This window comes from Myripristis murdjan, chromosome 1 (assembly GCF_902150065.1).
Source record: "Myripristis murdjan chromosome 1, fMyrMur1.1, whole genome shotgun sequence".
In the NCBI taxonomy this organism is placed as follows: Eukaryota; Metazoa; Chordata; class Actinopteri; order Holocentriformes; family Holocentridae; genus Myripristis; species Myripristis murdjan.
The window spans coordinates 25,974,238-26,001,751 of record NC_043980.1 but is presented as its reverse complement, the minus strand read 5'-3'; the positions used below and the strand labels follow the sequence as shown (position 1 = coordinate 26,001,751).

The 27,514-nt window shown below is 41.1% G+C and overlaps 1 protein-coding gene across 3 annotated transcripts in view; it reads left to right on the top strand.

Annotated features, from left to right (window-relative positions):
* The window catches only part of mad1l1 (mitotic arrest deficient 1 like 1), a 68,072-nt gene that overhangs the window by 7,310 nt on the left and 33,248 nt on the right, over positions 1-27,514 (top strand). For all 3 annotated transcript variants that reach the window (XM_030060987.1, XM_030060973.1, XM_030060981.1), the window contains 6 exons: positions 9,572-9,658; positions 10,479-10,623; positions 15,995-16,135; positions 16,893-16,949; positions 17,651-17,742; positions 17,989-18,079. In XM_030060987.1, coding sequence (XP_029916847.1) covers positions 9,572-9,658; positions 10,479-10,623; positions 15,995-16,135; positions 16,893-16,949; positions 17,651-17,742; positions 17,989-18,079 — 613 coding nt within the window. The remainder of the gene's footprint in view (positions 1-9,571; positions 9,659-10,478; positions 10,624-15,994; positions 16,136-16,892; positions 16,950-17,650; positions 17,743-17,988; positions 18,080-27,514) is intronic.

Here is a 27,514-nt window from a genome sequence, read left to right as displayed (position 1 = left end):
TATCTATTTTATATTTCAGTGAAAACATTTACAGATTTCTCCTTCAAAACAACTGCATTTATTCAAGTTTGTTGCCATTTTTTTTTTTTACAAGATTACATTTGAACATATGATAACATAATAATTTACCTTCGCCCAATACTCACTTTTTACTGAATAGAGCTTGAGCGCACCATAATGTAACTCGGTGCAGTCTAACGATAACGAGGAGCCGACAGTAGTGTGGATAAGGTCGCAGCTCAGTGAGACCTGGGTCTCAGGAAATTGTGACCCTGTTCCAACTCGGAGCCGGTTATGGATCATCGTCTCTGTTTTGTCCTGATGTGTAGGCCGACTCGGGTAAGATGCAGTTCCTTGGTGTTGGTGGTTGGTTTGTGCGTAATCTGTGAGGGTGACAGGCTACTCTCATTGAACAGTGCAACATGTTTGGCTCAGTTCACTGGGGAAAACGGTACGTGCCCAGGGAACATTTGAGAATCATTATATTTTTCGAAGATCTTGCGTCTCCGTCCACTAAGGGGACAGCCAGTGTTTACTAACAGTACAAGAGAGGAGATGCTCAGTTGGTTTTAGCCACTAAACGTCCCAAAGTTTAGACACTTTCTGGTTGGTGTTTTAGATGTGTCTGCCTCTTCACGGTCTTTAGTTGTTTTCTTGCCCATCTTCCATAGTTTGCTACTTGTAAAGAAAAATTACGTGTTTGGGTGACACAAACACAGTAATTATCGTCCGTACACTCTACAGTCCACAGTCCGCTGCGCACTTATATATTTATAAAACTTGAACTTATAAAACTTAGATCTTGGACCAGGAGATGGAAGACAGAACTGCAACTCGAGACTTTTGGACATTTGTTTCATGGCTTTGGTGTGTGTGTGTGTGTGTGTGTTTGCTTAGCAGTAGTAGTTAACATCAAAGTTAACATCTAAGCAAGAAATTAACAGCAAGGCAAGAAGGCTTGTTGTGTGTGTGTTTCTCTGGGTCTGCAGTATGTATGTGTGATAGCGTCTGTGGTGAATGTGTATCTCTGTCTGTGCTTCCCTTCAAAGCTGGTAATGAGAGAATGATTGCATGTTTCCTTGTGAGCAGTGGAGCAGATCCGACAGATTATAAACACTGCAGCCTCCTTGTCCATCACACACACACACACGCACGCACAGTTTGTCTATGGTTAACTCAGCCTGTGATGTAAACAGATTGTTAAATGGAGCACATCCACACAGCACATCCTTTTTTGTCTCATACCATGAATGCATTTGTTTGTGCATGTGTGTGTTGTAGTGTCCCGCAAGACGGGAAGAAGAAAACGTAGTGCCACATAGAAATGAGTTCGGCAGTGAAATTGCTCCCATAATGTAATGTTTCCTTTTTAGTCTTAGTTAATGTGATATGAGACACAACTATGACAGCATGCCTTAGTTTTACATTTATTTAAAAAAACAGGGAGGATTATAGCATGCAGTAATATACCCGGCTAATTATGTGGTAGGAATTTGTTACATTTTTCTGAATACTGAAGTCAAACCAAGTGATTATCAAGGAATTCAACAGAGTTAAAAATTTTAAACTTGCCTCAAAATGATGGTGCGTAGAGTGCTGTATCATTGGTGGCCTGACTGTTGTTGATACAATTAAAAGCAGTGTTTCCCCTAGTTTTACTGCTTTGGAGAGGGGGATGGACCACGGTGGGCGAGGTGTTTGATAAACCCAATTAATTACAACATTACAGAACATTTAAACTAAACAAACAGTTAAAGGAATCATATTTTACAAATTCGGTGTGTTTGATATCACAAACGCAGATATTTTTGCCTGAATTTCAGACATATGGTAATGAAGTCTGTCCATCTTTGGGTTCAGACAGATTACATTAATAAATTGCTCCTATTGGGAGGCTTTTATTGCACTTACAGTAACGTAACGAGTTGTCGTCATCTTCACTTAACCTGTTTCTCTTATGCTCTACTGTGTGTGTGTGTGTGTGTGTGTGTGTGTGTGTGGAGGGGCTAAGCCTTGCCCTTGGTGAAACAAAGAGAACAGGGGAAAGGAGAGAAACTAGTGCGAAACTAGTGGCAGTAAAATGCAGTAGAGGCTCTCACACTGAGCTGAAATGAAATGAGTGCATATACCGTATTCCCCAATTAATCGCCCAGGCGTTTAATACACAAAATCAACTTGGACCCCAGGTGTTTAAAAGAACCAGGCAGCTATTCGCTGCAAGCCTTTATTTATTTTTGCACAGACCTGCACCAGGCCATTATTGTGATGACAGTTACTGTCCAACATATTTACAGTCGGGCAATTTAAGATTACGGTACACCCTTTTTTCTTACATTAGCTAGCTCTCTTATTTTGACAGAAAACGGAAGTGCCGCACAGTTATTGTGCGGCTTACTGTTTACTGCTGCAAAAATAAGGTGAATAGCCTTATTTTGGGTTACCTCAATATAATGCAAATAATTGCCCCGGCGGTTATTCGGGTGGGCATTTAATACGCAAAATGGGTGCAGACCCCAGGCGTTTATAAGAACCAGGCGGCTATTTGCGGCCAGGCGATTAATTGGTGAAATACGGTAAATTAATAACATAAATTAAATATTTAGTTTCTTTAAAGGTGGGCAGGGGGTCCCACAACCATGCACAGGAGGTTCCATGCCGATCTAAACTTATGGTCAGTGCAGCTCGCATTGATTCACAGACTCCTGCAAAATGTACATCTCAGTTGTAATATGGGATAGAGGTTGTTTTTCCAACACGGTGTTTTCATTTGAAAGTTAAAGTTAAGCGAAACCATTTCCTACTGCAGTACATTCACCTTGATTGCACCCACTACAACAATGTTTTGTGTACCAGTGAAAAATAGTGTTGACTCAGATTGGTGTATTAGTGGGATATTGGGATTACCTTGCAGGGGATTATGTAGACATAATTTCACTTGTACAGCACTGCATTTTGCCAAGTATGTAATTGTCAAAGTTTTCCTTTGAGTTCAGTGATCATGAAACGTCAGATGTTGAATCTGGATTTCCATCATGGTCTTTTATGGCCACAACAACAAACACTTGGCTCCACCTTGTGACCAGCAACATATAGAGAGGATGCCACAACCTGACATTTAATTCCTGAGCAAAATGAATTTTATTTTACAAAAATAATTCACTGAAACTATGGGAGTCTGGAGGCCCAGCCAAAATGAACAAAAGGATGGGGAAGTATGGGTCAACCACAAAATGGGCCGTCGGACCCAGAGCTTTCCCCTTAACCACCAAAACGGTGCTTAAACTAAACTAGGAAACAAAGCTACGAAAACTGGACTACCAAACCTCCATCCTCAAAAGAAAACAAAACATAAAATAAGGAACAAAGTAACAAAAACACCCTGGGATGATCAGGAGGCTGCTTGTCTGGGAGGGAGAGCTCCTACTGCCCCAGCCTTCCTTACATTGGGCAGGGACAAACCTCCAATCAGGTGCTCATGCTCACCGGAGAGAGACAGACAAAAAGAGGGAAAAGAAAACGAGGAGGGGGGAGTTCTTAGCATGCTCATATAGTTTCTTGGGAAATTTCAAATGATTTGCAGCTGTCTGTAGCATACTAGTGTATTTGTTACTGCAGTAATGCATTTCTATAGCACTTTTCTACTCTACTGACAGCTCAAACCACTCAAAGCACTTACAATGTGTGCCTCACATTCACCGATTCTCACACACACACACACACACACACACACACATTCACACACTGATGACAGAGGCTGCCATGGAAGGAGCCAGGCTGCTCATCAGGAGCAGATAGGGGTTCAGTGTCTTGCTCAAGGACAATTCGGCACACTCTCTCGAGGAGCCAGGGATCAAACAAGAACCCTCTGATTTCTTTATCCATGCCACCCCAATGCAGTGAATATATGATAATGTCATACTATCAGACGTTATGTTGTCATGACAATTATACAGAGCATATTCAGCCTGCAACTTGTTTTGTCCTTAATTTGAAACATTTCATAAATGCCACCATGTCTTTTATTGGTGTGGATTTCTCTTATTGGTTTGTAAATATTACTGCCTAGCGGGTCACTGTTGTAATATTGTGACTTATAGATATACATGACTGATTCATACTGTTAACGAATCTAGTTGGTTGGATGATATTATCATCCGATATTGGCTCATGACACACTGGGATTGGGATTGGTTTATATACTGGTCATTCTGCAAACATTAAAAGACAGTACATACAGAGTTGAGAAGTGGTTAGAGCCACAGATTCTCCAAGTATTTTCCCTATTGTTTTTCCTCATTTGAATTTTTATTTTAACGTAATATATCTAAACAGTAACTCATAGGAGTCTCCTGGATAAATACAATATACTAAAAGATTATGTTTTGGCCATGGTTTGTAAATGGTTTGTAAACCCCCACCACCCCCCACATCCACATCTGGACTGGGTTGTGTGCAGTAATGGAATGGGATGAATAAAGTATCTGTCTGTCTGTCTGTCTATCTCAAATAGCAAGAAATACTACAGTGACCATGAGCCTCATCAACTGTTACTATTGTGAACAGCTGTGAAATACATTAGAATATATTTGTTACAACATTATATTGTCCAGATTGGCGATGACCACGGGCAACAAAATTTGAGGCGCAGTGATGATGCAGGCTGATTCTTGAGGCAGTGCACAGTTGGATTCGTATTTTGTTTAGGTAATTTAAGAACAGTGTTATTGAATAGTTTGTCCTCCAGACTCTGTTGTTGACAAAACTTTGTAGAGCAGGTGAGTTGGCAGTTTGGCATATTACAGCGGAGCAGATGGCAGTACTGATTGTGTTAAGGAGTTTATTATTCAATTTAAAAAAAGAGAAAGAAAAAAAGAAGCTTCCAGTACATACCTCTAGTACAACTATTTGGTTACAAAATGCATAAAAAGTATAGCGTTACTGGATTTTTTTAACTTTCAAATACTTATATTGGTATTTTCCTCAAAAATCTAATATCGGGATTTACTCCATGCATTGTATTGCTCTGTTGTGTGTGTTGTGAGTCTGTATCACTGTAACCTGTATTTATTGAGACAGAGACTGAGTGCAGATGTAGTCAGTGAGGAAGAGTGAGAAAGTGGTGAGTAGGGCTGGGATGTAGTATTTCTGGTGGGGCGGTTGTTAATGAGCAGTGTACAGATATGTACTGTAGTTGAAGAGTGTCTCATAGAATGTGGGGTTTCTTTGTTTACCAGATATTTTTGCTACTTTTGCCAGACCAAAATAAGTTTTTTGGACAGAAGTGAACCCTGCAAACAACAATCTAAGTGGCTGGTAGAGTAGACAAGCTCAGCAGCTGCTGCTTGAATTGCCAGCAGTTGGCTGGTGTCTGGTGGCTGGTGTTTATTTCTCGTCCCTCTGTTACACTGACTGATAACATTGTGCTTGTTTATTTGTGTACCCATGTGGTTGACAATTGAAAATAAAATTGACAGCAATGGAATGAAAATATTTCCTTTAAATTAGGTTAATCAGTTATGTGGTGAAAGGAGAGAAGGGATAAAGTAGACAAAGTAGAAATGAAAATATATTGGGTTGTTTTCTGGGAATGGGGCTCTTTCTCAGTGGAGTGCTCACTAGCTAAAGGGAGATTTGAGGCTCGGTTTTGTGCATGTTTGTCTGAAGTTTTCCCTCGCTGGAGGAGCAGTTTTAACACAAACATAGAACTAATTGGGATAATGCTAGCTAGTTCATATACTGGGTTAGAAATACAGTTTGAGTTATGTGTATACAGTCTCTGTGTGTCTTAACACTACTTTTTAAAATTTTCTGCACTAATGGGTTCTCTCTGTTCTATTCTATTTTTGTTGTTTCCTAACCCTCTTCCATGTTATTCCCAATATGTTTTCATGCACTAATTTGTATAGCAAATGGATTTCTGTTGGATTATGGTCACTGGTCCAGTATATTCAAAATGTGTTTATCTCTTCACATGACATTTGCTGGTGCAGTAGCCTGTACATAAAGTTTATGCAATGATAAGGCTAAGTCCTAGAGTTTTTCTCTCTGTGTGATTTATGGTGAGTAGCCTTAATTCATTTAATAATATTTAGGATCTGATTTTTAATTACCCCTTTTCCATTATCTAAGGGATAGCCATGAGAGAGACCCGTTAAGCCAGGGGTGGGCAACCATGTGCCATGGAGAGCCGAGAGGCTGCAGGTTTTCTTCCAACCAAAAAATCCACCAGCTGATTTCACTGATTAGTCCCTGGTCTCTGCTTGAAGGTGAGGTAATCAGTGAAATCACCTGGTGGAGTTTTTGGTTGGAAAGAAAACCTGCAGCCTCTCGGCTCTCCATGGCACATGGTTGCCCACCCCTGCCTTAAGCAGTGTGTGTGTCATGACATCATCAGTTTGGCACATCCATCACAGGCGTTTTATTAAAGTATGAAAACTACTTCCCTTTATGCTTATGCTCTCAGTAATATGAGTGTAAGAATTTTGGGCCACACTTTCAGCAGCACGGGAGTTCAGCAGAATGTCAATTTATATTTAAGTTATATATCAACAAGAGGTTGAATATCATTAAGCTATAAATTATATTTCAACATCATATTGACATATCTGTTGACATTCTGTTGTATGTGTTTGCTGAATTTTTACAAACATATAGACCTATCTGACATTACCGCTGGACCCCTGTTGCATTATTATGAAACCTACCGGTATTCTGGATCACAGCGCTAGTGGGCATATTTTGCCCGGAACTCTAGTGGGAGCCATATTAGTACTTTACAGCCATTTTGCTGAATTGTTATTTAAGGCTTGTTGATATGGTAGTAAACTCTGATATTGAACTTGTATATAAATTGACTTTCTGTTTAATGTCTATAGGGGGCTAACCAAAGAAAATTATACCCAGTTTTTGTACTGAACCCAGAAAAACGTGATTCTCCCTTCTCACTTCACCAAATTGTGTATGTGTGACGAACCATGATTATCGACCTTATATGTTTGTCTTAATTTGTTTTATTTTATTTTTAAGCACGATGTAAAATTACAGCAACAACATAATGTAGAACATTCAACACTGCTATTGGTTAACAATATTTGAGTATTGTGATTAACAGTAGGCCTAATGAATAACTACTCCACAAGCTGTGTATTAAAGCATACTGTTGCTGTGTTGCACAGCCTTTACGGGGCAGTGGCTAAAGCCCCATTCAACTTGGTGCTCTGAATTGTTGGAATATGTTCAAATTAGAAAGAGAGTGAAACCTTGATACAAACTGAACCATGGCCTGAAAACCGAGGTACAAACCGAACCATTAGAATGTGAAATTGTTACACCCCTAATCAGCAATGATTTAAAAAAAATAAAATAAAAATAAACCTTAAATACTGCACACTAGCTTCCTTAGACCTAGCTTGTACATGTGTGTGCTCTGTAGTAAGTAAAGGGATAGCAGGGAACGCAGCTCGATGTGCAGACCTTGTGTTGCCTTACAGCCTCGGGGCAGGTGTTCAGTGGAATGAGTGCGTCTATCCTCATTATCAGCGGCACCTTGCCCCATCGCTAGAGGCGGGAGGTTCATCTAGTTTGTTCTGTGGTCCACCATGGTCGGGATGCTGGAAAACCATACATCATTATGTTTGGTTTACAGTATGTTTTTTTCCTCCCTTATAAAATGTGTTTTTATTACCCCACTTAAAAAAAAACATAAAATAAAATGCGGACACTTTTTCCCCACAGGTTCCAACATTAACCATCAATTGCAACACCAATAGGTTATTATGATACAGCTGATATGTGGCATAAATAGCCTGCTCAGCAGTCCAGAAACCACAGGTGTGAAACGTTATGCGCTAAAGTGATTGCTAATCTTTTTGTCTTGAAATTGCTAAGGGCATCAGGGGCCAGAATCTCTAAAAAGTTCTTACTAATAATCTTAAGACGTTTCGTAAGAGGAAAAATCAGAAGTTCATAAGAATGTTCTCAAGTGCTATTCTCCATTATTTTCTTAAGAACTACACATTATCTTGCGAACTTATTAGGTAGATATTAGGCTGAATTACAGTTTAGGTAACGATTATCTCTATGTTAACTTATACAATGTAAAATTATTAAGGTATTACTACATTAATCTATGTTATATAATCAAATTTGGCTCTAAATTAATCAAAGATGTTTGAAAAATAGCTTACCTTCACACAGCATGTGGTTAATTAAGATGACCTTTACCTGTCTTAAAGTTACGATACTATTCAATAAAAATAGTAAGATAATTTATTTCAAGAATCCCATTTATACTTCAGAAAAAGCATGAGAATAAAGTTGAGAGCATTCTTAAGATCTTTTGTTTGGGTTCTTAAGATATTTTGTTTGTGAATTCAAAAATATCTTAAGATTCTTCTTAAACCCAAATATAAGAAAAAAGTGGAACTTAAGAGGAAATTTAATCATAAGAACCTTTAGAGAATCCGGCCCCAGGCACTTTTGCTGCTATAGGTATGCTGTGTTGAGATTAGTAAACTCTCTATCTTAATCTAAGACCCCAACTGGCTAAGAGGACGTGGCTATAAAACCTGTGACATCCAACTTCCACATAACTTATCTCCCCTCAGCTGCTTGTTCACTACATCTTGGCCTTTTCCTCCCATATTTCTTGTCTTCATTGGACATCTACAAAGTAAATGGACTTCCCAAATGTTGGAGCACAATACCAGGCCAGGCTGTATGCTTGGACACCAGGCAGGTTAGCCGGCCACAAGTGGTGCAGTCGTGCACCAACTAAAATGTAAACAACATGGATGGCGGGCGTGATGATGCACATGCTTGTCCTGCAATGAATGGCCGAACAGAGAGGTGGGAAAGATGTAGGTGAGGAGGCTGGAATGAAGTGGAGGACGTCTGCCAGAGATTCTGTTTACTTTAGTAGGAAGAAAGACAAAAAGTAGCAGAGCATGAATGTCCAGGACTCACGGATGTGCCTACGACTCCCGGTCGTGTCCATGTCTGCGGGAGGCATGAATCAGACCTTAGGCTGGCACTGTCTGTCTTTTGTGGGACTTCAAGTTGCCCAGCCTTAAGTTGCTCGGCTGTGTCTACTTAAGATGCCCTAAAGTTGTCTTGAAATAATGACAGTTTTTCTCAACTAGAATGACATTTTGGACAGCAGGATCACTCTGGAGGTGATGTGTGATATGTGACCCTCTTCCCCTGGTGTGTGTTTCTGTCTGTGTGTCTTGGAGTATGTGACCTTCTGCATTGTTGCCTTCCCATTATGTGTGTTTGTGTGTATCTTTTGTAATCTGGCAATCTCCCATAAAGTGAGTTTGTTTTGTAGAACTGTGACCGGTATTTAGCCCACTATCCTCCTCATCTCTCCCTTTGCTGCTCATGTCATTTTATTCCCCAGCTCCCCACTGGCTGGCTAACAAAAGAATATGGAAACGCCATGGTTTTCATTTATTCTATGTCCTTTCTGCTCTCTCAGTCTTATTGATTTTTCATTGTGAGTGTGTGTGTGTGTGTGTGTGTGTGTGTGTGTGTGTGTGTATGTTAACTGTTCTGTGCTGTGTCTCTGTAGGAAACCCGAAGATCTGTCCAGGGAGGTGATTCAGATCCAGCAGAGAGAAATTGCTCTGAAAGAACAGAACTACACACTCACCAGCCGGTAACACGCACGCGCACACACACACACACACACACACACACACACACACTCAAAGTCCTCCTTTGCCTTGAGCCTATTTCTCTCATTCTCCATCTCTCTGTACGTCTCTCTCCATGTATCTAGTGGAGCGTATCTCTGAGAACTCCTTAATTGTCACAAAGTTAATTAAACTGGTCCTGATTCTGATAGCACTCTTGACAGTAACCACTGGTGTGTGAGTGTGTGTGCATGTGCATGAGATTGTGAGTGAGTGAGGGAGAGAGAATCCACTAATTAGACTTGTCCTGTTTAGGCAGAGGTGATGTCTTTTGGGAAAGCTGTGCGCGCTCCAGTGTATTCACGCTGCAGCTCAGTCCAGCTAAGAAAGCTTTCATTAGCTAACGAGCTTCTCTCTTCTGATGAGCGTATTGGGCTCATTATGAAATATTAGAAACAGCAGAATGGAAGAGGGATGAATGTGGGAGGGGCTGAAAAAGGGAGCGAGGTTCAGGAGACTGTTAACACATCTCTGCCGTAATTATTGTCCTCTGGTATAATTATGGTTCTATTGATCAGTCCTCAAAGTCAAATAGTTGCTGTAAATAATTTTAGGCAGTTTAGATTCAGATAGTGTCAGCTAAGTTGTCACCGACTGTTATACTAAACTGACTATTAAATGTTTTCCTCTAGGTGTCAAAACTTTCACCACTCACTTATCAACCTGTCCCATTCTTTTCCTCTCTTTCCCCTGTTATTAACCTGTCCACATACACGCACACGCGCACGAACACACACTGCTGCTCACTTTGTTTCCACCTGTTCATTTATCCCTGTGCTTCAGTGTGAGGACTGTGGAGCGATCTCAGTCTGAGCTTCAAGGAGAGCTGGCCCAGCAGCGCAGCAAGGCTCTGGAGGAGCAGAAGAAGAGAGAGTCGCAAGATGCTCTTGTCCGTCGACTGCAGAAGAGAGTGCTGCTGCTGACCAAGGTACCACCAAAACACAAACACAACACTATAGCTGTGTCCCAATTCAGGGTCTGCATCCTTCGAAGTCCGCATTTGAAGGCCAGTTACGTCACAACACTGCGCGAAGGCCTGTCCCAATTCATCCAAAGTCGAAGGATCCTTCAAATTCTCACTTCAAATGCGTCCTCCTATTCAGCCGTTGGTAGCCGATTCGGAGGATGCACCGCGACTATCCTTCTCGGGCTCCCGTATCCCAAGATGGTTTGCGTGCTGCTGCTCAGTCGAAAAAAGTTAACTGAAATGGCCACGGCGGCATCTAGTATATGTAAACATTCAGATTTCACTATTATAAAATATTCGGTTTTTACTCATTTGAACATCCAACGCCATATATGTTAAACCAAAACCCCTTTCTTTACTGTTTTATCTTGTCTGACGGAAAGAAACGTTATCTTTCTGTCTCTGGAGTTTGTTGTCATGGTAACGGCGGTTACGCGACCAGGAAATATTCCAAAGGCTAGACCGTCCCATTTGGTTGACGGGGAGGACGCGCTGTCCGAAGTCTGGGCCTTCGGAGGACCCGGACTTCGAAGGATGCAGACCCTGAATTGGGACACAGCTTGTGTTTATATTTCCGTATAACCATTCCACCTTGACTAAACGCCAGAGTTTTATATGAAAATCACAGGAGACACAACAGGTGCTTTAATCTTAAGGCCTACTAAGAAATCTTAATCTCCCTCTTTGCCTCTCTCCCTCCGATTGGCTTGGGAACGTCACATGATATCAAGAGCTTGCTCTGTCTGTCTCCCTTTTCGCCCGGCTCTGCAGTTCCTGACTAGTCCTCTCTGTGATATTGATTTTTCTGTGTGTGTGTAATTCCCTAGGTCAACATGCTCCCTCTCTTAGTACACAGATCACATACACACATACGCATACACACACACACACACACATAGACACAGCACCATATATCTAAGCAGGGCTAAAGGCATGCTGTAAAGCTTTGGAATTATTACTTGGCCCAAGATTATTTTGGCAGAGAGAGTGCATTCATGCATTTGGACTTGTGAATAAATAGTTGTTTATCATCCAATCCCTTGTAGATTTATATAGCAGTTGTAGTTAAGCACTCAGTTGTTTCAAATTTTTAGTCTTTATGGAACCAGGGTTAGTTTAATGAGGATGTGTGCTCTTTGTTTTCTCTTTTGCTCTTTGATGCTGTGGCATTGTTGGAAATTAAGTGCCTTGCTCAGCTGCACCTCGACTGTAGGTGTTAAAGAAGTTGAGAGCAGCACTCTCCCCATGCTGATTTTCCAAACTTGATCAAACATTTAAGTCACCAGTCTCTTGGCTACAAGGGCGTTGCTCTCACCTTTAGGCTATTGATGCCCCACTCTGTTGATTTGTGTGTGTGTGTGTGTGTGTGTGTTTGTGTCACATGCTGTTAAGGGACTGACTCACAGACCCAATATAGGCGAAATCACATCTTCATGCGGCAGATAATGGAGTTGACATAAAAGCAATCTAAAAAAAGTGGAGAAGGAAATGATGAAAATACTAATGATGGTTTTATCTCTCTCTCTGTTTATTTGTGTGTTTAAAATGAGAGTTTTTATCAGAGGGCTGACAGATTTTTGATTTAGATTAAGTGAGTGAATTTTATTGCATTTAATAGACAGTAAATAGCCAAAGGGCTTGCTGTTCCGTATGGGCAACCTTCCGATACACACACACACACACACACACACACACACACACACACACACACAGGCGTGCGTGCACACACGCTGACCTCTGAAGGTGTTTGTTTGTGTTTGTGTTCAGTCAGTCTTCCTGTTTGTCTTCTGTTTCTCTCCTCCGCGGTGTTCTCACAGGATGTATTAGGCAATTGTCTAATGTTGTGTGACAAATTACTCTGCTCTGGTGCCAAAACAAATAAACTTGAATTAAAGATTATTTCATATATAGTGTTTTTAAATTAACCCAACTCAGTCATCTTTAAATGGATTATGTTGTTTTTGATTTGCTAATCTTAGGCTGAATCTGATTAAAGTAATCATGGCTTCTTTTCATGAGATAATTTGACAGGGCAATTGTAGCCCATTATCTGTAGAATGTTAAATTTAGGAATTAAAATTTGCATTTCAGCCAACCATGTATTTCATGTATTTCAAACAGGTGATATTCATTGATAGAGTAACCTGACTTGAACTTAAAACTCCACAAATTCTTCAGATGAGCCACATTAACAGTAGTGAAGAGTCTCAGTCTCCCTCAAAATTCCAGCTTGGTCCTCACCAGCCTCTGTGTTTATTAAATATTCTTAACGGGATCATTAAAAGCCTCATTGGCACAAAATGCTGCATGCCTTCCATTTAAATGCAGAAAAGACCAATGTGTTCCATGGGTTTTATAAATCTGTAGTGGAGCTATTTTATTATTAAGTGAACTTTTCTGTTTAGTTTTCCAGGTCATTACAAAATGGATTGTTCGTTTTGTAAAATTCATGTTTGTTATTCCGCTGTGATGTCTGAACATCGTAAGTCATGCAGTGAAAATGACTTTTCCTCAAGATTCATGCAGCTGAATATGTTGCTGTGCATGTATTTTATATTATAGCAGTAATTAGCTGACATGTGAACTTGGGTGGCACAATATTGGAAAAAACTGACTTTGTGTTACCTTTTTTTTTTCTGCGATATATATATTGGGATATGAAAAAATACAGGACATTTCAGCAGGTTCATGCAATATGTTATTCATGTACAGATACAATTCACAATCATAGTTTTTCATCTTTTAGTTACTTTAAAACTCTGTCATCTAACACAGTGGTTCCCAACCCAGTCCTCAAGGCCCCCCTGTCCTGCAGGTTATTGTTTCAGCTCTAGTCTTTGACACCTGATCCACTTAAGGGCTGCATGCTGATTGGCTGAAACAGATCTACCTGAAGAGGGCATGCATGAAGGTGCATGGGCCTTAATTGGGTCAGGTGTGCAAGATTAGAGCTGGAACAAAAACCCGCAGGACAGGGGGGCCTTGAGGACTGGTTTGGGAACCACTGATCTAACAAAGCAAAAAAAGCCTTCCTTCTTCTGCCGACCTTGGCTCGGTCCTCTGCCACTCCTCCAGAATTCAGCTTGGACTTTAGGTTTCACATAAGAGACTCTGACACCAGCATGAACAAATGGAGAGAGAACAGGTAGAAAGATCTTTGGGAATACCAACATATGTTTCTTAATACATTTTATAAATGGATTTATTGTGCACGCCAAATAATGCTAGATGTTCTGGCACGGCTGAGGTAAAACTCTCAAACACAAGCGAAAGATTTATCTACATGCTGGCATGATATAAGTACAGGTAGGTGTGGATACTGCAAGTTTTGTATGTGCGTTTAGTGTTTCTTACATCAGGGCATGGACAAGCCCTGTGACATTAACTTTTTAGCTTTCAGCCAGCACTGGGGCGAGGACTGCTGATAACAGGAATGAACACACTCAAAAGCCGCCTCACGTAACTGAACACCTACCTCTAGCATCCAGGAGACATTATCTGTGACAGTAGCCACATCGTGCATGTTTACAGGCAGGTGACAGGCAGACTCTGCATGCGCAATGAACCACAAATCACAATCATTCTCCATCAGTTTATAAAACAGGCCTCTGTAGTCAACTATCTGAAAATGAGCGCTCCCTGTTTTGGTTGTTTGATGAAGTGATCAAGTGCATCACTTCACCAGAACACGTAGCGAACTGATCACGGGGTGTAGAGTCTGCAGCAACAAATGTTCTCTGGGGAGGTTCTGTTCAATCAGACTAATTTCTGTTCTATCAGACAGACTTTTCTTGTAGATTTGGCATGGAAAGTGAGAACCTTGTGGATTTTCCTTTTGTATCAAGCAGCAAAAAAGTTGTAGCATGACGTGTTTGAGTTAATTTTCCTTACTTGACATCGGGTGTGACTATTGCACATGTGCACTTGAAATGATACCAGAACTAGTGTTTTTAATATCAGCGCTATCAACAGCGCTTGATCTCTCGCTCCATTAGTAAGTGTTATTCTAAGGTAGCCTTCATTTGTTCAATACGTAAAAACAATACTGTACAAACTCTTGGAGTTGCAGTCATGCTTCTTAATGTCATTTGTTAATGTTTACGTAAAGATTTTGAATAAAGGAATGCATGCTGAATGGAATTAATATTTTTGCTGTGGGATTGTTTGAGATATTGAATCAGAATCGTGGAATTTGTATCAACTATGAAAATTCTGCATTTGTGACATTTCTAATGTGGACTAACAGTGATGACTACTTATTGAAAGGTGGAGTGGCTGATGTTGGACCATGGGTAAAATGAAATACTCAAAATTGATAGAGGCATTTAAAGGGCCCAGTTACTCTGTCTGTCAGTCTGTAGTATGTATAATGAGTGTGTCTCTTTTTCTGTCTGTCTCTACTCTTTCTCTGTCTCCATTTGCTTTCTTGCCCTTTGCTCTTTCACCCACCTACACACTTCTTTCTTTGACAGTTTCATTTCTGATAGGTGCTGTGGATGGTTGACTTCTCTTTCAGTTGAGTTTGAAATCTTACCTGGCTTGTGTGCGTGTGTTTGTGTGTGTACGAAAGAGGCAAACACACACCCACACACCCACACACACAGACTGTGGGAGAAGCAGGGAGCTGTTTGGAGAGGCTCTGACAGTCTGAGTGACACTTGTGAAGCGGTTGAAGTGGGGAGGTTTTTATCCTCTGCTGCTCTGAGTAAAGCAACTGTTTGGTGTGTTGATTTGCTGGACAGAGTACAGTGTTGAGGGAATGTCTCCCATTCCATTATTATAGACGAGAAAAAATTCACTTGAGCACCAGCCCAAGCTTAAATCATGCCATCACATCTCAGATAAGAGAGATGAGGCAGCTTAGTGCTTTATGCTTCATTTCCAAAGACATTTATCTGTCGTGACTCTTTGATTTAATTTGATTTATTCTTTATCCTTTGTCTACATAGACATATGTCTTTGATTTGATTTATTACAAGAGGAGAAATGCTGATGAGCGCGACCACAACCTTAAGCTTATCTCTTCCTGGCTTGGATGAGGAAAAAACGTGGCTTCCTTCTTTATTCTTCATTTACAAAGGCATTTGCCTGTCTTATTAACACACCAAACAATTGTCTGAAAGTAACGCAAACACGTTCTAAAAACTTGAAAGGCTTTGTTATGCTCAATTTACTCCAACACATACACAAAAGCATTACTCCACCTTACATGTCTGATAACACAAGACTCTGAAATTGCATGACTTTATTCTCGGCTGCATGGGAATTTGTGACAAGTGCATCAGGATTTCTGTTTTGTACTGTTGTATTAATATGGATGTGTCTTTTCCAGGAGCGTGACGGAATGCGTTCCATCCTCGAGTCCTACGACAGCGAGCTGGCACCCACTGAGTACTCTCCCCAGCTCACCAAACGTCTGCGAGAGGCAGAGGACATACTGCAGAAGACACAGAGCCACCACGCAGAGATGGAGGTGGGCTTGCAGACACACACTCACACACACACACAAACACACACAGAAAAATAATCTTGTTTTTCAGACAAATTTGAATCTATTTGTGCTGTACTGATTTTTAGTCCTCTGTAGTGCTGTCCAGAGTACAAGTGTAGCTGAGTGACTTGACATTTTGCCCAGCACTTACAGGATTGTGAATGCATCTCCTCACCTCCACTGCACTTTCTCCCCTTGCTCATCTTCAGTGGACAAATGATTGCACTCCAAATTCACTCTGTCCCAAAAAAAGCCAATCCTTTTGCGTTTTATTATCACTCGCATGAGTTGTTGAAAAGAATGATCTTACCCCTAAAATTTGGCAATGCCCTCTGTTACTGTGTGGTCTGTATGCGTATACTCTGTGTAAAAAAAAAACGGTTTGGTGCACAAGACAATAAACTTTATAAAGGTCTAGAATCATGAATTAATAGCACTAGAGTAGAGATAAATGGACTCCTGGCACTCTCTGCTTGCAGGCAGCAGAGCGCTCATGGGTGAGCAGCACTGGAGCCAAATGGAGTGAGCTGAAGCAGCAATGTTTTAAACTTATATGTATGCGCACCACGCTTGGGTTAATATATGACCACTCCACCACCTGCTCAAGTCAGGCTCTGCTCACGTGTTTTGTGGCTGTCAATATATCATTAAGATAAGGACAGAAAGTCATTTTGATGATTTATATTTTGTATCTGTGATCTTTTTCTCCATTTTTCCCTATTCTCTTGCTCTTTTACAGGTCCAGCTGACCAAAGCACAGGAAGAGACAGGAGCCCTCAAACTGCAGCTCCAAACAGTTCGTATACAGACACACACACACACACACACACACACACACACGCAATTACATATCCTTGGTACTTCTTCTGGCTTTGTGACTTGGTGGCTTTCAGGCTATATATGTGCCATAGGTAGGCTGTGACCACTTACTGCTAATCAGTAACCTACACTCCATATCTCTACTTCACTGTCTTTCTTGCTTTCTCTGTCTCTCTCTCTCTCCCTTTCATGGCCTCTTGTTGCCGAGGAGACATCAACATAGCCACGGCAATGAGAATTGACGCGTGAAATCCACCTGTCTGGTAGAGCAGTAATTACTTATCCGTCTTGAGAAGAGAGGGAATGAGGATGAGTAGAGAGACAGACAGACACTGTCAGAGAAAGAGGAAAATGGTGTGCAAATGGAAATGAAGGATAATTGGTGGGAGAAGAAGTGAGAAATAGGAGAGAAACCAACAGAGATAGAAACAGAGTAAAAACAACCAGTCGGGAAGACAAAGAGTGGGACATTGTGGAATGGAAAATGAGAGTCAGTGGATTAATGGGGGATAAAGGATATATCTGTTTGTCTGAGTGTCTGTCTGGAGAAGATAGCAGCACATTGGAATAGAGTTTTCAGGATTTATCTGAAACCACAAGGTTTCTGCCAGGCACCTGGCCAAAGGTGGTTTGATGTTTGTGTATCCAGCCCAGTTTTCTTCTCTCGGTCTGTCCCAGGTGGAGTTGGAGCTGGAGTCTGTTAAGAAGCAGCAGGCTTCTGCTGCCGAGAGCAACTCTTTAGTGACCAAAGAGGAGGTCAGCACTCTCAGGTAGTGAGCACGTACACTCATACACACACTCAGACACACACATTCTGTTCCAAACATGACTTAGACATGAAAAATTCATGCCTACAGCTAGGCTGACTTTAGCTTACCAAGGTCTTACATGACTTGCCTGTGAGCCGGGCTTTGCCTCTAAGATCAGCTCGGTCAGTCAACAAAGAGTACGGTCATCATTCTACATGACAGACAGCAATAAGCGGATAAGTCAACATGTGTGTATCCATTATTCAGGCTGAAGATTGAGGATTTGGAGGCGGAGAGACAGCGTCTGGAGGAGCAGAACAGCATTCTGGAGATGAGACTGGAGAGACACAACCTCCAGGTAGGCACCAAGAGTTCCCTCCAACTGTTTTCTGTGACGGATTGACTTGTCTGGCACAAAGGAACCAATTTAATAACCCCAAGGGCAGCAACCTCGCCCGTATGACACCACAGATTGATTCACGCAAACACTTCCCATATCTGACAGTTTTTCAAGCACAATTGGACCCAGGTGTGATTCCAGCAGTGTCCAATGGAAAGTTGTAGAACCTGTGGCTGTTATGAAGTCCCCCTTATTGGCTGAAGGGATTAGAACGGACAGAGCGGCGGGGGGAGAGATAGAGTCGACAGAAGTGTACACCTACTTCAGTGTCAGCTGGGAATAGAGCTGTCTGAAATGAATAACCCCTTCCCCAAACCAGCCACACACATGCGCATGCACACATATACACATATCCATCTAATCCAGCTACTTTCATCTGGCGAAGTTGCTCAACTAACTCCCTCACTTATACCTGATCCCTTCTCCTTCTTAAATTGCTTGCGTCCGTATTTGTGTGTGTGTGTGTGTGTGTGTGTGTGTGTGTGTGTGTGTGTGTGTGTGTGTGTGTGTGTGTGTGTGTGTGTGTGTGTGTGTGTGTGTGTGTGTGTGTGTGTGTGTGTGTGTGTGTGTGTGTGTGTGTGTGTCATCTTAGTCAGGCCCTCTAACTCCCCTGACTCATGCTGTGCCAAACTGAGCCAACCAAGGCTTTTTTAATGAAATGTGTGTGGGCGTGCATGTTGGTTCCATTTAGCAGTGGGGTGAAAAGACTCCATGGGTTTTCAAGCATGACCAACACTTTTTAGGCAATTGACAATCTGTGTGTGTGTGTGTGTGTGTGTGTGTGTAGGCTTCAAGGTTGTGCAGTGAGTGGATCAGGTCAGTTCTTAGGGGTTGATTTTTCTGACTCTTCCATGGTCTAATGCACCCCAAGAGACTTCTGCATCAGACTGAGGGAGTAGATGAGTGATTGAATGGAGGACCGTTTAAAAGGAAGCATGAATGGATGAATGAAGGCATGAGTGCATGAACAAATAATGAATTGGATATTTAATTCTACCGTCTTTCACTGTCCCAGCCATTCTAGTTTGTGCGTTAAATCTCTGTAGCCCTTACTATCATTTCACACTCTCTGCTCTGCTGAAAACAGAAGTAGGTCTCTGGAAATTTTGACAAGATTTTCATACAGATATTTCAGACAGACACATATGTATACAGCTTAAAATAGTTTTGTAACATTGAGTCTGAAAGCACTCTGGGGGCGGGGGGTGGTCATCATTGAATTCAATTAGATCAGATTAGATTACATTAGATTAGATAGCTTTATTAATCCCCAAAGGGGGAAACTCATTTTTCACCAGATCAACACATACAGGTAACAAAACCATAGACAGTGCATTCACAGTACACAATAAAAGTAAGACCATAACAAGCCATTTGAGACGAGGCTACCACTGCTGGAACAGAGGACCCTCTGAGTTGCTCATTAAAGCACTGTGGCATCACTAGTCAGTCACTGAATGAGCCTCTGAGTTCATTAAGTGATTGAATTGATTGATTACATTTAACCTGTACCATGCAATCAAATTTCTTGGCATAATAGCAGACCTGTGTGAAAACAGCTTAAACTTTTCAGATGGGCCTGTCTTCAGATAATTGCTTTTTTAAACACCATGACCGTGTTAGTTTTAACTCTGTTGCAGACTTTGCAGTTGTATTAAATTGCACACTCCTTGAAAAAAAAAAAAAAAAAGAAATGCCAATGCCAAAGGGGCGGCATGGTGGTGCAGTGGTTAGCACTGTCGCCTCACAGTGAGAAGGTCCTGGGTTCGATTCCCACCCAAGGTCCTTTCTGTGTGGAGTTTGCATGTTCTCCCCGTGTCTGTGTGGATTTCCTCCGGGCACTCCGGTTTCCTCCCACCGTTCAAAGACATGCAGGTTAGGTGAATTGGAGAAGCTAAATTGCCCCTAGGTGTGACTGTGTGCGAATGTCAGTGTTTGTCTGTCTGCCCTGCGATGGACTGGTGACCTGTCCAGGGTGTTTCCTTGCCTTCGCCAATGTAATATATCTTCTCTACTTTTTAAGATTCCTAGGTCTACCTGGAAAAAGGTTCCGCTTAGCCCAGTGTTTTTTTTTTTTTTTTGTGATGGCGCCACTGGCCCAGGCTATTCAGCAGTCTGGACAAGCTCAGCTGCTTACATAAAACCTGCACACCATTCAGTATTTTTCTATGCAGACAGCATTTTCCTCTTGTTGAGGATGTAAGTTACTCCCCCCCAGTTGTCCTTAACATCATGAAGTGGTTCAGCCCTTATCCATTTACAAAGGTAATTGAATCATATCACCTCTTTTCAATACAGCAGCTGAAACAGACAGTGATGATTCCAGTTTTCCAGTTTGCCATTTCAGATATCCAGCCATAGAAATATACCCATTACTGGAGAAAGCCATCTTCAAGAATTATGACAACACCTTAAAATCTGTTGACACAGGTCTTGTGAGATTACATGATTTTGGGGCATCATTATGTACAATACCTGTGGTGGTGGTGTGGCTTAGGAAGTAGAGCGGTTGTCTAGTAATCATAAGGTTCCTGTTCGATCCCTAGCTCCTGCAGAGAGCATTTAAAAGTGTCATTGGGCAAGACACTGAACCTTTAGCCCAGGGCTGTAGTGATAGTTAAGTGGGAAGGTAGACCACTGATGAGGCAGTGGTGAAACTCTGATAACTCTAATATATGTTTCAGTAGCTCTTGGGCTATGTGGGTGAATTTTCAGAAAAGGAGGTGAGTATACTCTGTATACCTGCGTATACCCTCCACTACAGTACTGCCTTAACTGCTGCTGAGGAGCGGGTTGGTGCCTTGTACGGCAGCCTCTGTCATCAGTGTATGAATGTGGGTGGAATAGGTGCTTGTGATGCATGCAGTACATTGTAAATTGACTAGAAAAGTGCTATATAAATGGGCCATTTCATCATTTACATTTTTGTAGGATGTAGAATCGCTATTATAAAAATGAACATGCTCAGACATTAAAAAGACTATACAGGTTAAATGATTATGACTTTTTTAGATTTTTTCAGGTGTGCCATCACATAAACATTTCTACAGTATGTTGGGGGGTAAACAACCTATTGAAAATTTTATTACTGCCTATAGGGCAGATTACTCTAAGCAGAAGAGCTCAAAGTTATTTTAAGACTATATAGTGGACTTCAGGAGGTTAAAATAGCAAGTACCAACTACAAAAAACAAAAATGAATTGGAAAGGAAAACTAAGAGTTGCATTCCAGAGGAAGTCTGGACAAAACTTTGAACTGGAGGATATCAAGCTCAGCCTCATGGAGTGTTTGGCTGGAAGAGTCTTAGGCACTTCATCACACCTGTTCAGTCTCATCACGCGGGCTCTTCCAGCTGCTGGAAGAAATGTGGCTCCCAGGAAGTTAGTCAATTACCACTTGTTTTGGGCCTGTCCAAAACTAAATACTTTTTGGTGTGAGATTTATATGGAATTAGTGACCATATACGGGACAAAAAATGTGTTCTTATTGGGATGAACTCCTTTTTGGCCTTCTGCATTCAGCAACTACACACTACAAATGCTAAAATAATTTACCTATTTGGAATACTGAGTGCAGCTGCTAGAAAAGCAATTACAAAGAAATGGCTTATGCCTGACACCCCATCAACAGAGGACTGGTGCGATACTATTTATGAAATAGTTGTGGAAAATGGAAAACCTTCAATGGAAAAATTCAGAAACTTGTACTTTTTCACTTCATTTCACTTCATTTGTATTAGAGCATTTGGAAAAGAAGCACTGGACAGAGGATAACGTCACAACTTCATTTACTGTTGACGCCCATCTTACAACTGTGCACCAATACTTAATGTCTTTTTCTTCTCCAGCTATACAGCAGCAGTTACATAGCGCCACCTGAAGAACTGGGATAGGATTAGCTTTCAGAACACAACAATTGCAAAGTAGAATTTGATGAGGGCATCAACTGCAGGCGTCATACATGGCAAGTGGGAGCATCTGCAGTGTGGTTTTTTTTCTCAGAAATTTGTGTCTTTATATTCAGAGAGGTGTTTTTTTTTTGTTTTTTTGTTTGTTTTTGGCAGATATTTGTGAGTTTTTTCTGCATAAATTTCATGGCTTTTATCTTAGAGAATTACAGGGTTTTTTTCTGGCAAATCTGTGACTTCACAGAATTTTCAGTTTTGTCTCATGAATTTGTGAGTTCTTTCTCGTAACTTTACTTGTTTAATCTCAGACAGTATCTGAGTTTTTTTCTCATACATTTACAATCTCATTAATTCTAAGGGTTTTCTTCAAATATTACCCCCACTTCACCAGCAAGTCTCACCTGCCAATTTCGATTTTCACATTTTATCCATAATTGCACCAGTTTACAGGACCTTCTCACACTCAATAAAACAGAAAAGTCTTCCAGGTTACTAGGCAGAGCTTTATTTATTTTTTTAATTAATTAATTAATTTTACAAATGAAATCCAACATAAAATTAATTGTGGAATGCATGGTTTACATGTGAACTACCATTTTTAAGCTGTGTTCATAATGTATTTGCTATATTGTTATCATTTTGTTGCATCCTGTGAACATGGAAGTCAAGGGTTTGTTTTTTAAAAGACGATGTATGTAGCAAGCGAATATTAACAGTAAAAAAAAAACAGTAAAAAAAAAGAGATAAACAGTGCAGAAAGGGTAACAGAGCAAGGGGACAGAATCAATAAGGATTAACAGGGAGAGTAGGCTATAATGGGAGTTTAAATCCAGTCGAGAGTGGCAGCAAGGTATGTAGACAATATATATCTGCTTTGTTTCCGCATCACTCATGGTGACAGACTTTAACACCATCATGTTTAGCTTGTGTGTGTGTGTGTGTGTATGTGTGTGTGTGTGTGTGTGTGTGTGTGTGTGTGTGTGTGTGTGTGTGTGTGTGTGTGTGTGTGTGTGTGTGTGTGTGTGTGTGTGTGTGTGTGTGTGTGGCTGTGCAGGACGGGAACCATCATATGGCACATGCATACAAATTTCACCAGCACAGAATTGGACATGTCTGAGACTGGTCTGCCGGTCACTGGTCATGGCCAATCAAGCTGAAAATCAGCCAATTCCGGTCAGTGGCCGATCAATTGGCGCATCTCTAGCTCAGAGTTAATTTCTGTTATTCAGCTCTCCTTCTGTCACTCCCTTCTGGATACTGGGAGAAAACAGGGCAAAGTGGCAAACTTAATTTGGAACGGTATGAAAGTAAGAAGCATGAAGTATGAAAATTGAGAGACTTTCTGACTGTCCAGCACTTAACAATCCTTTGGTCTGTCCTGGAAAGAAACTTTGCCGCACTCAACCCTCTAGATTAAGTAGCTTTTACAATATTGTCCTTGAAACAATGCAGGTTTAAATTTGGTCCAGTAATCTCCTACTCAATTTCAATTTGGTGTCACTTTGAAAGAGATAATGAATAGACTACAAAATGGCCCACACCCACACTCCAATATGTTATAACTAAGCTTTCACAACAGGGAATAGGCTGTTCTCTGCCATTCAGTGGACCAGTGCTGGCACTACTATTTTTTATTTGTCCTCACAACCTATTTAATGAGACTCTATAGAATGCTACCATTAATGAACTTTCAGTCACATCAAAAAAAGAAAAAAAAATGGTTAAAAAAGAGGTGTTTTTTCACACCATTAGGCCATGCCACTTCTGCTGTACACTACTTGTCTTGTCAAATGTAGACCAGTGCATTCATATTTTTACAATTACTTGAAATCTGTTATATTTTTGGTAATCCATGTTTTGCCTTTTCCCTGTTGGAAAGCGAGGCTATATACACCATGTCACCATGTTGGTTGATCAGTCAGCAGTTAGAGGGCCAAATCTTCAAATCTATTTGGTGGATTGCCAAGAATTTTGGTGACAACATTCATGTTGCCAAGACTAGAGCATGAAATCTATCCATTATGGTGACCTTCCCTCTAGCGCCATCAGTAGGCCAAGTTGTCAGTATTGTCAGGATTGACTCAAAAAATATTTGGATTGCCAAGAAATTTGGTGACAACATTCATGTTGGCTAGAGGATGAAACCTGTCAATTTTGGTGACTCCATGGCCTTTCCTCTAGTGCCAACAGCAGGCCCAATGGGCATCTGCATTTGAAATAACATACTTATTTTTGTTTGTTTTTAATTTATTGGCATCTTTAATGATATGTGGTAATTGCCAAGGTGTTTTTGCACTGCACTTTACAGACATCATCTCACAATTGGCTCACAGTGGGGCCAATATGGCAAGGTTTTATTGAGTGTTTTTCTGAAGTCTCTGTAAGTACCAGTCTTTCTTTTCAGTCACGGCTGCTATTGCTCGTAATGCTAAAGTACAGAGTTCTGTCATTTATTTCAAACAAACCCCTGTTACAGTTAATGGAAACACAAAATGCACCACCTCCTATGCAACAGAGAATTTTCCCCAGAAAAGACCTCCCTGGGTGTTATGAACAGCAGCCGTATCAAATTCAGAAATTAGTTGAACCTCCAGTGTCTTCTCACAGTCATTTATTTAACGGACATTTATTTATATGAAATGTCTACAACTTATTACGTTAAAGGTTTAAACAATGTGATGTGATGTGTTTGAGCTCAGTGTGCTGGATGGTTGTTTCATAGGGTGTTGGAGGTTGTTTTTAATTAGAGCTGTTGTTTTTTTTTTTGTTTTTTTTTCCCCCTCCTCTCAATCTGTCTGACATCCCAAGCTGTCAAGGCTGTTTCCAAGAGCCTGCAGCGTGCGACTCTTACCCAGTCATATTACTGAGAACACAACCTCGTTTGCATACAGGATTTCAGAGCCAATCAAGGACTGTTCTGCTTCCCCCTACGTGTGTTCTATCTGTCCTATGCTATTTAGCCCTTCAATGGCTTGGGCCCTGTGCTCATTCTGGCGAAAAATCATATTCATAACCACATGAAGACAACCCTGCATCATTATGCCTTCCACAAGTATTGATGATGGCTGTTCCTGAATCAAGCTGATCACCAGAAAAGATCATAGCCCCTGATAAACCCCCATTTCATTGATGACTTTCTTTTATTGTGTTTTTCGTTTCCTTCTTTTGTCATGTGTCTTCTCTTCCATGGCATAACATAACAGTGGTAATGACAGATTTAACGAAGCTGCCGCACTTTTTTTTCCTTTGCTCCTGCTGTCATGCCAGTGTCTAGACAGAGATAATTGTCGCCATTGCAAGCAATTGCATCAACAGTGCCTCTCTGTTATGCATATGTTCACACGGGCATTCCCAAACTTACAATGTTTAGCTTCAGCAACATTTAGTTTAGACATAATTACCAGTGGAGAGAGTCCTAGTACCAGGCAAAGAAGTGATTGATATCTTGGCCTCTAGCCCAGATCAGGGTTTTTCCTGGCTTATAACATTTCTTTGATGGTGCCCCTCTTGTGAGGGCAAGATGATGTCATATGCAAATTAGTGGCATCAGCCATACCATTTAAGGGTTTCTTCATGTTTCGTCAAGGTATATCTAAGACCTTTAAATACCTTTTTAAAACCAGTCAGACTTAAATATTAATTCCATCATTAGAAATAATGTGGGAAAACAATCTTTGCTCCTATTATGGGTCTGTAGTGGGCCTGCATGATTAGGCTTCTCACTAGAAAACAACACACTAAGAAACCACTACACTCAAGATCTCAAAAACCAAATGTAATAAGGTGAGACTTGAGGCTGTATATTCACCGTATTCAACAGTATGTGATGTTGGTAATGTTGAGGTAAATTTTAGGGTATAGGCCATGGGCAGTTGGATAATTCACTACATATCACAGGCCAGACACACTCACACCTAGGGGAAAATTAGTATCTCCAGTTCACCTACCTTAATGTCTTTGAGCCACGGGAGGAAACCAGATCTCCCAGCACAAACCTGCACAGATAAAGGGAGAACAGGCAAAATCCACACAGAAAGGACCCTGGCCAGCCTGCCAGGAACCCAGGACGTTCTTACTGTGAGGCAACAGCGCTAACCACCGTGCCACACTTACATTGTTTCTCAGGTCCCTATTTTTCCCACTTTGGCTCTACAGGAAAGGAGTTTGGTGACTGGGCAGATAAAATTTGACAGGTGTAGCCACCACTCAGGTTATTTGTTGCCTGGGGAAAGAGGCTTCACTGCTCAACCTCTAGGCCTTTTATTCCCTGATAAATGAGCAAAGATCATAAGGGAACATCATTCTTTAGAGGAAATGTTCATCACAATGTTCATCAATCTGCATTTGAAGCCTGTGACAGAGGTCACAAATATTTCTTTTTAAGGGGAGCCACTCAGGGCTCGAGACTAAGTTTGGCCTATTGTCCTGCAGACAGAAAAAAAGTGTCTTTGGGACAGACAGATATCACTTGCTGGACATGAAATGAAAGGGAATTCAGGGATCTTATTATCATGACTGTTATTTTCCTGTGACTTAGAAAGTGACAAATTGGACGAGGGTTTTCCACTACGGTGGGGGTCCACTGCTGTAGACAATACTGGGTTGACATGCAGCAGTGTTTAGTAGCTTGTCTGTTCATCATTAGGGCCCGAGCACTGTCCCAGTGCGAAGCCCTATTGTTTTATTGGTACACTGCTTGGTTTTGCTATCAGGAGAGGTCACAGATATCAAGAACCAAATATTTGCACAATGCTGTGACATTGCTGAAAGGATATTTATGCATGAATAACATTATCAAATTAGATGGGAGGATACAGTTTCTGTTTGGATACATTTTATGCCGTAAAAATGTAATTCTACACCCACTCCAACACATGCACGCCCAGTTTGTCAGGACAGCAATGAGGATGCTCAAATCAGATCTTAATAAAGTATTTCAGTGGCATTGGTTTGCCTCTACGGCCTGTCTTCATCCTCTTCATTCAACTTCACATTTTCACAGCAAGTGTGCGTTTTTTTAAGAGGAAATTTCTTTCTTCTTCTTTTCCTTTTCTTGTCTTTTTTTTTATGATAGCACCCCTGACTCTCGCGCTCATACACACTCAGTTACCATTTGTGTGTCACCTAATCCATCAGTGACTCATGTGTCCCCTGTGGTTTGTGCTGTGTTGAGTATATAAGTGGATGTTTCAGAGCGATTTGTTCAGCAGGGTTAAAAACAGACATTGTTCTCCAGATTTAGATTCTCTCTCTCTCTCTCTCTCTCTCTCTCTCTCTCTCTCTCTCTCTCTCTCTCTCTCTCTCTCGCTCTCTCTCTCTCTCGCTCTCTCTCTCTCTCTCTCTATCTCTCTATCTCTATCGGTCTGCTTTAAAACGGGCTCTGCTCCCTGGTTTTAGATGTGTTGTTATTGTTGCTCCATGAATAAGAGATATGTAGCCTCAGGCACTTAGAATGGCACTCCACCTTCCTGCACTTTAAATACTG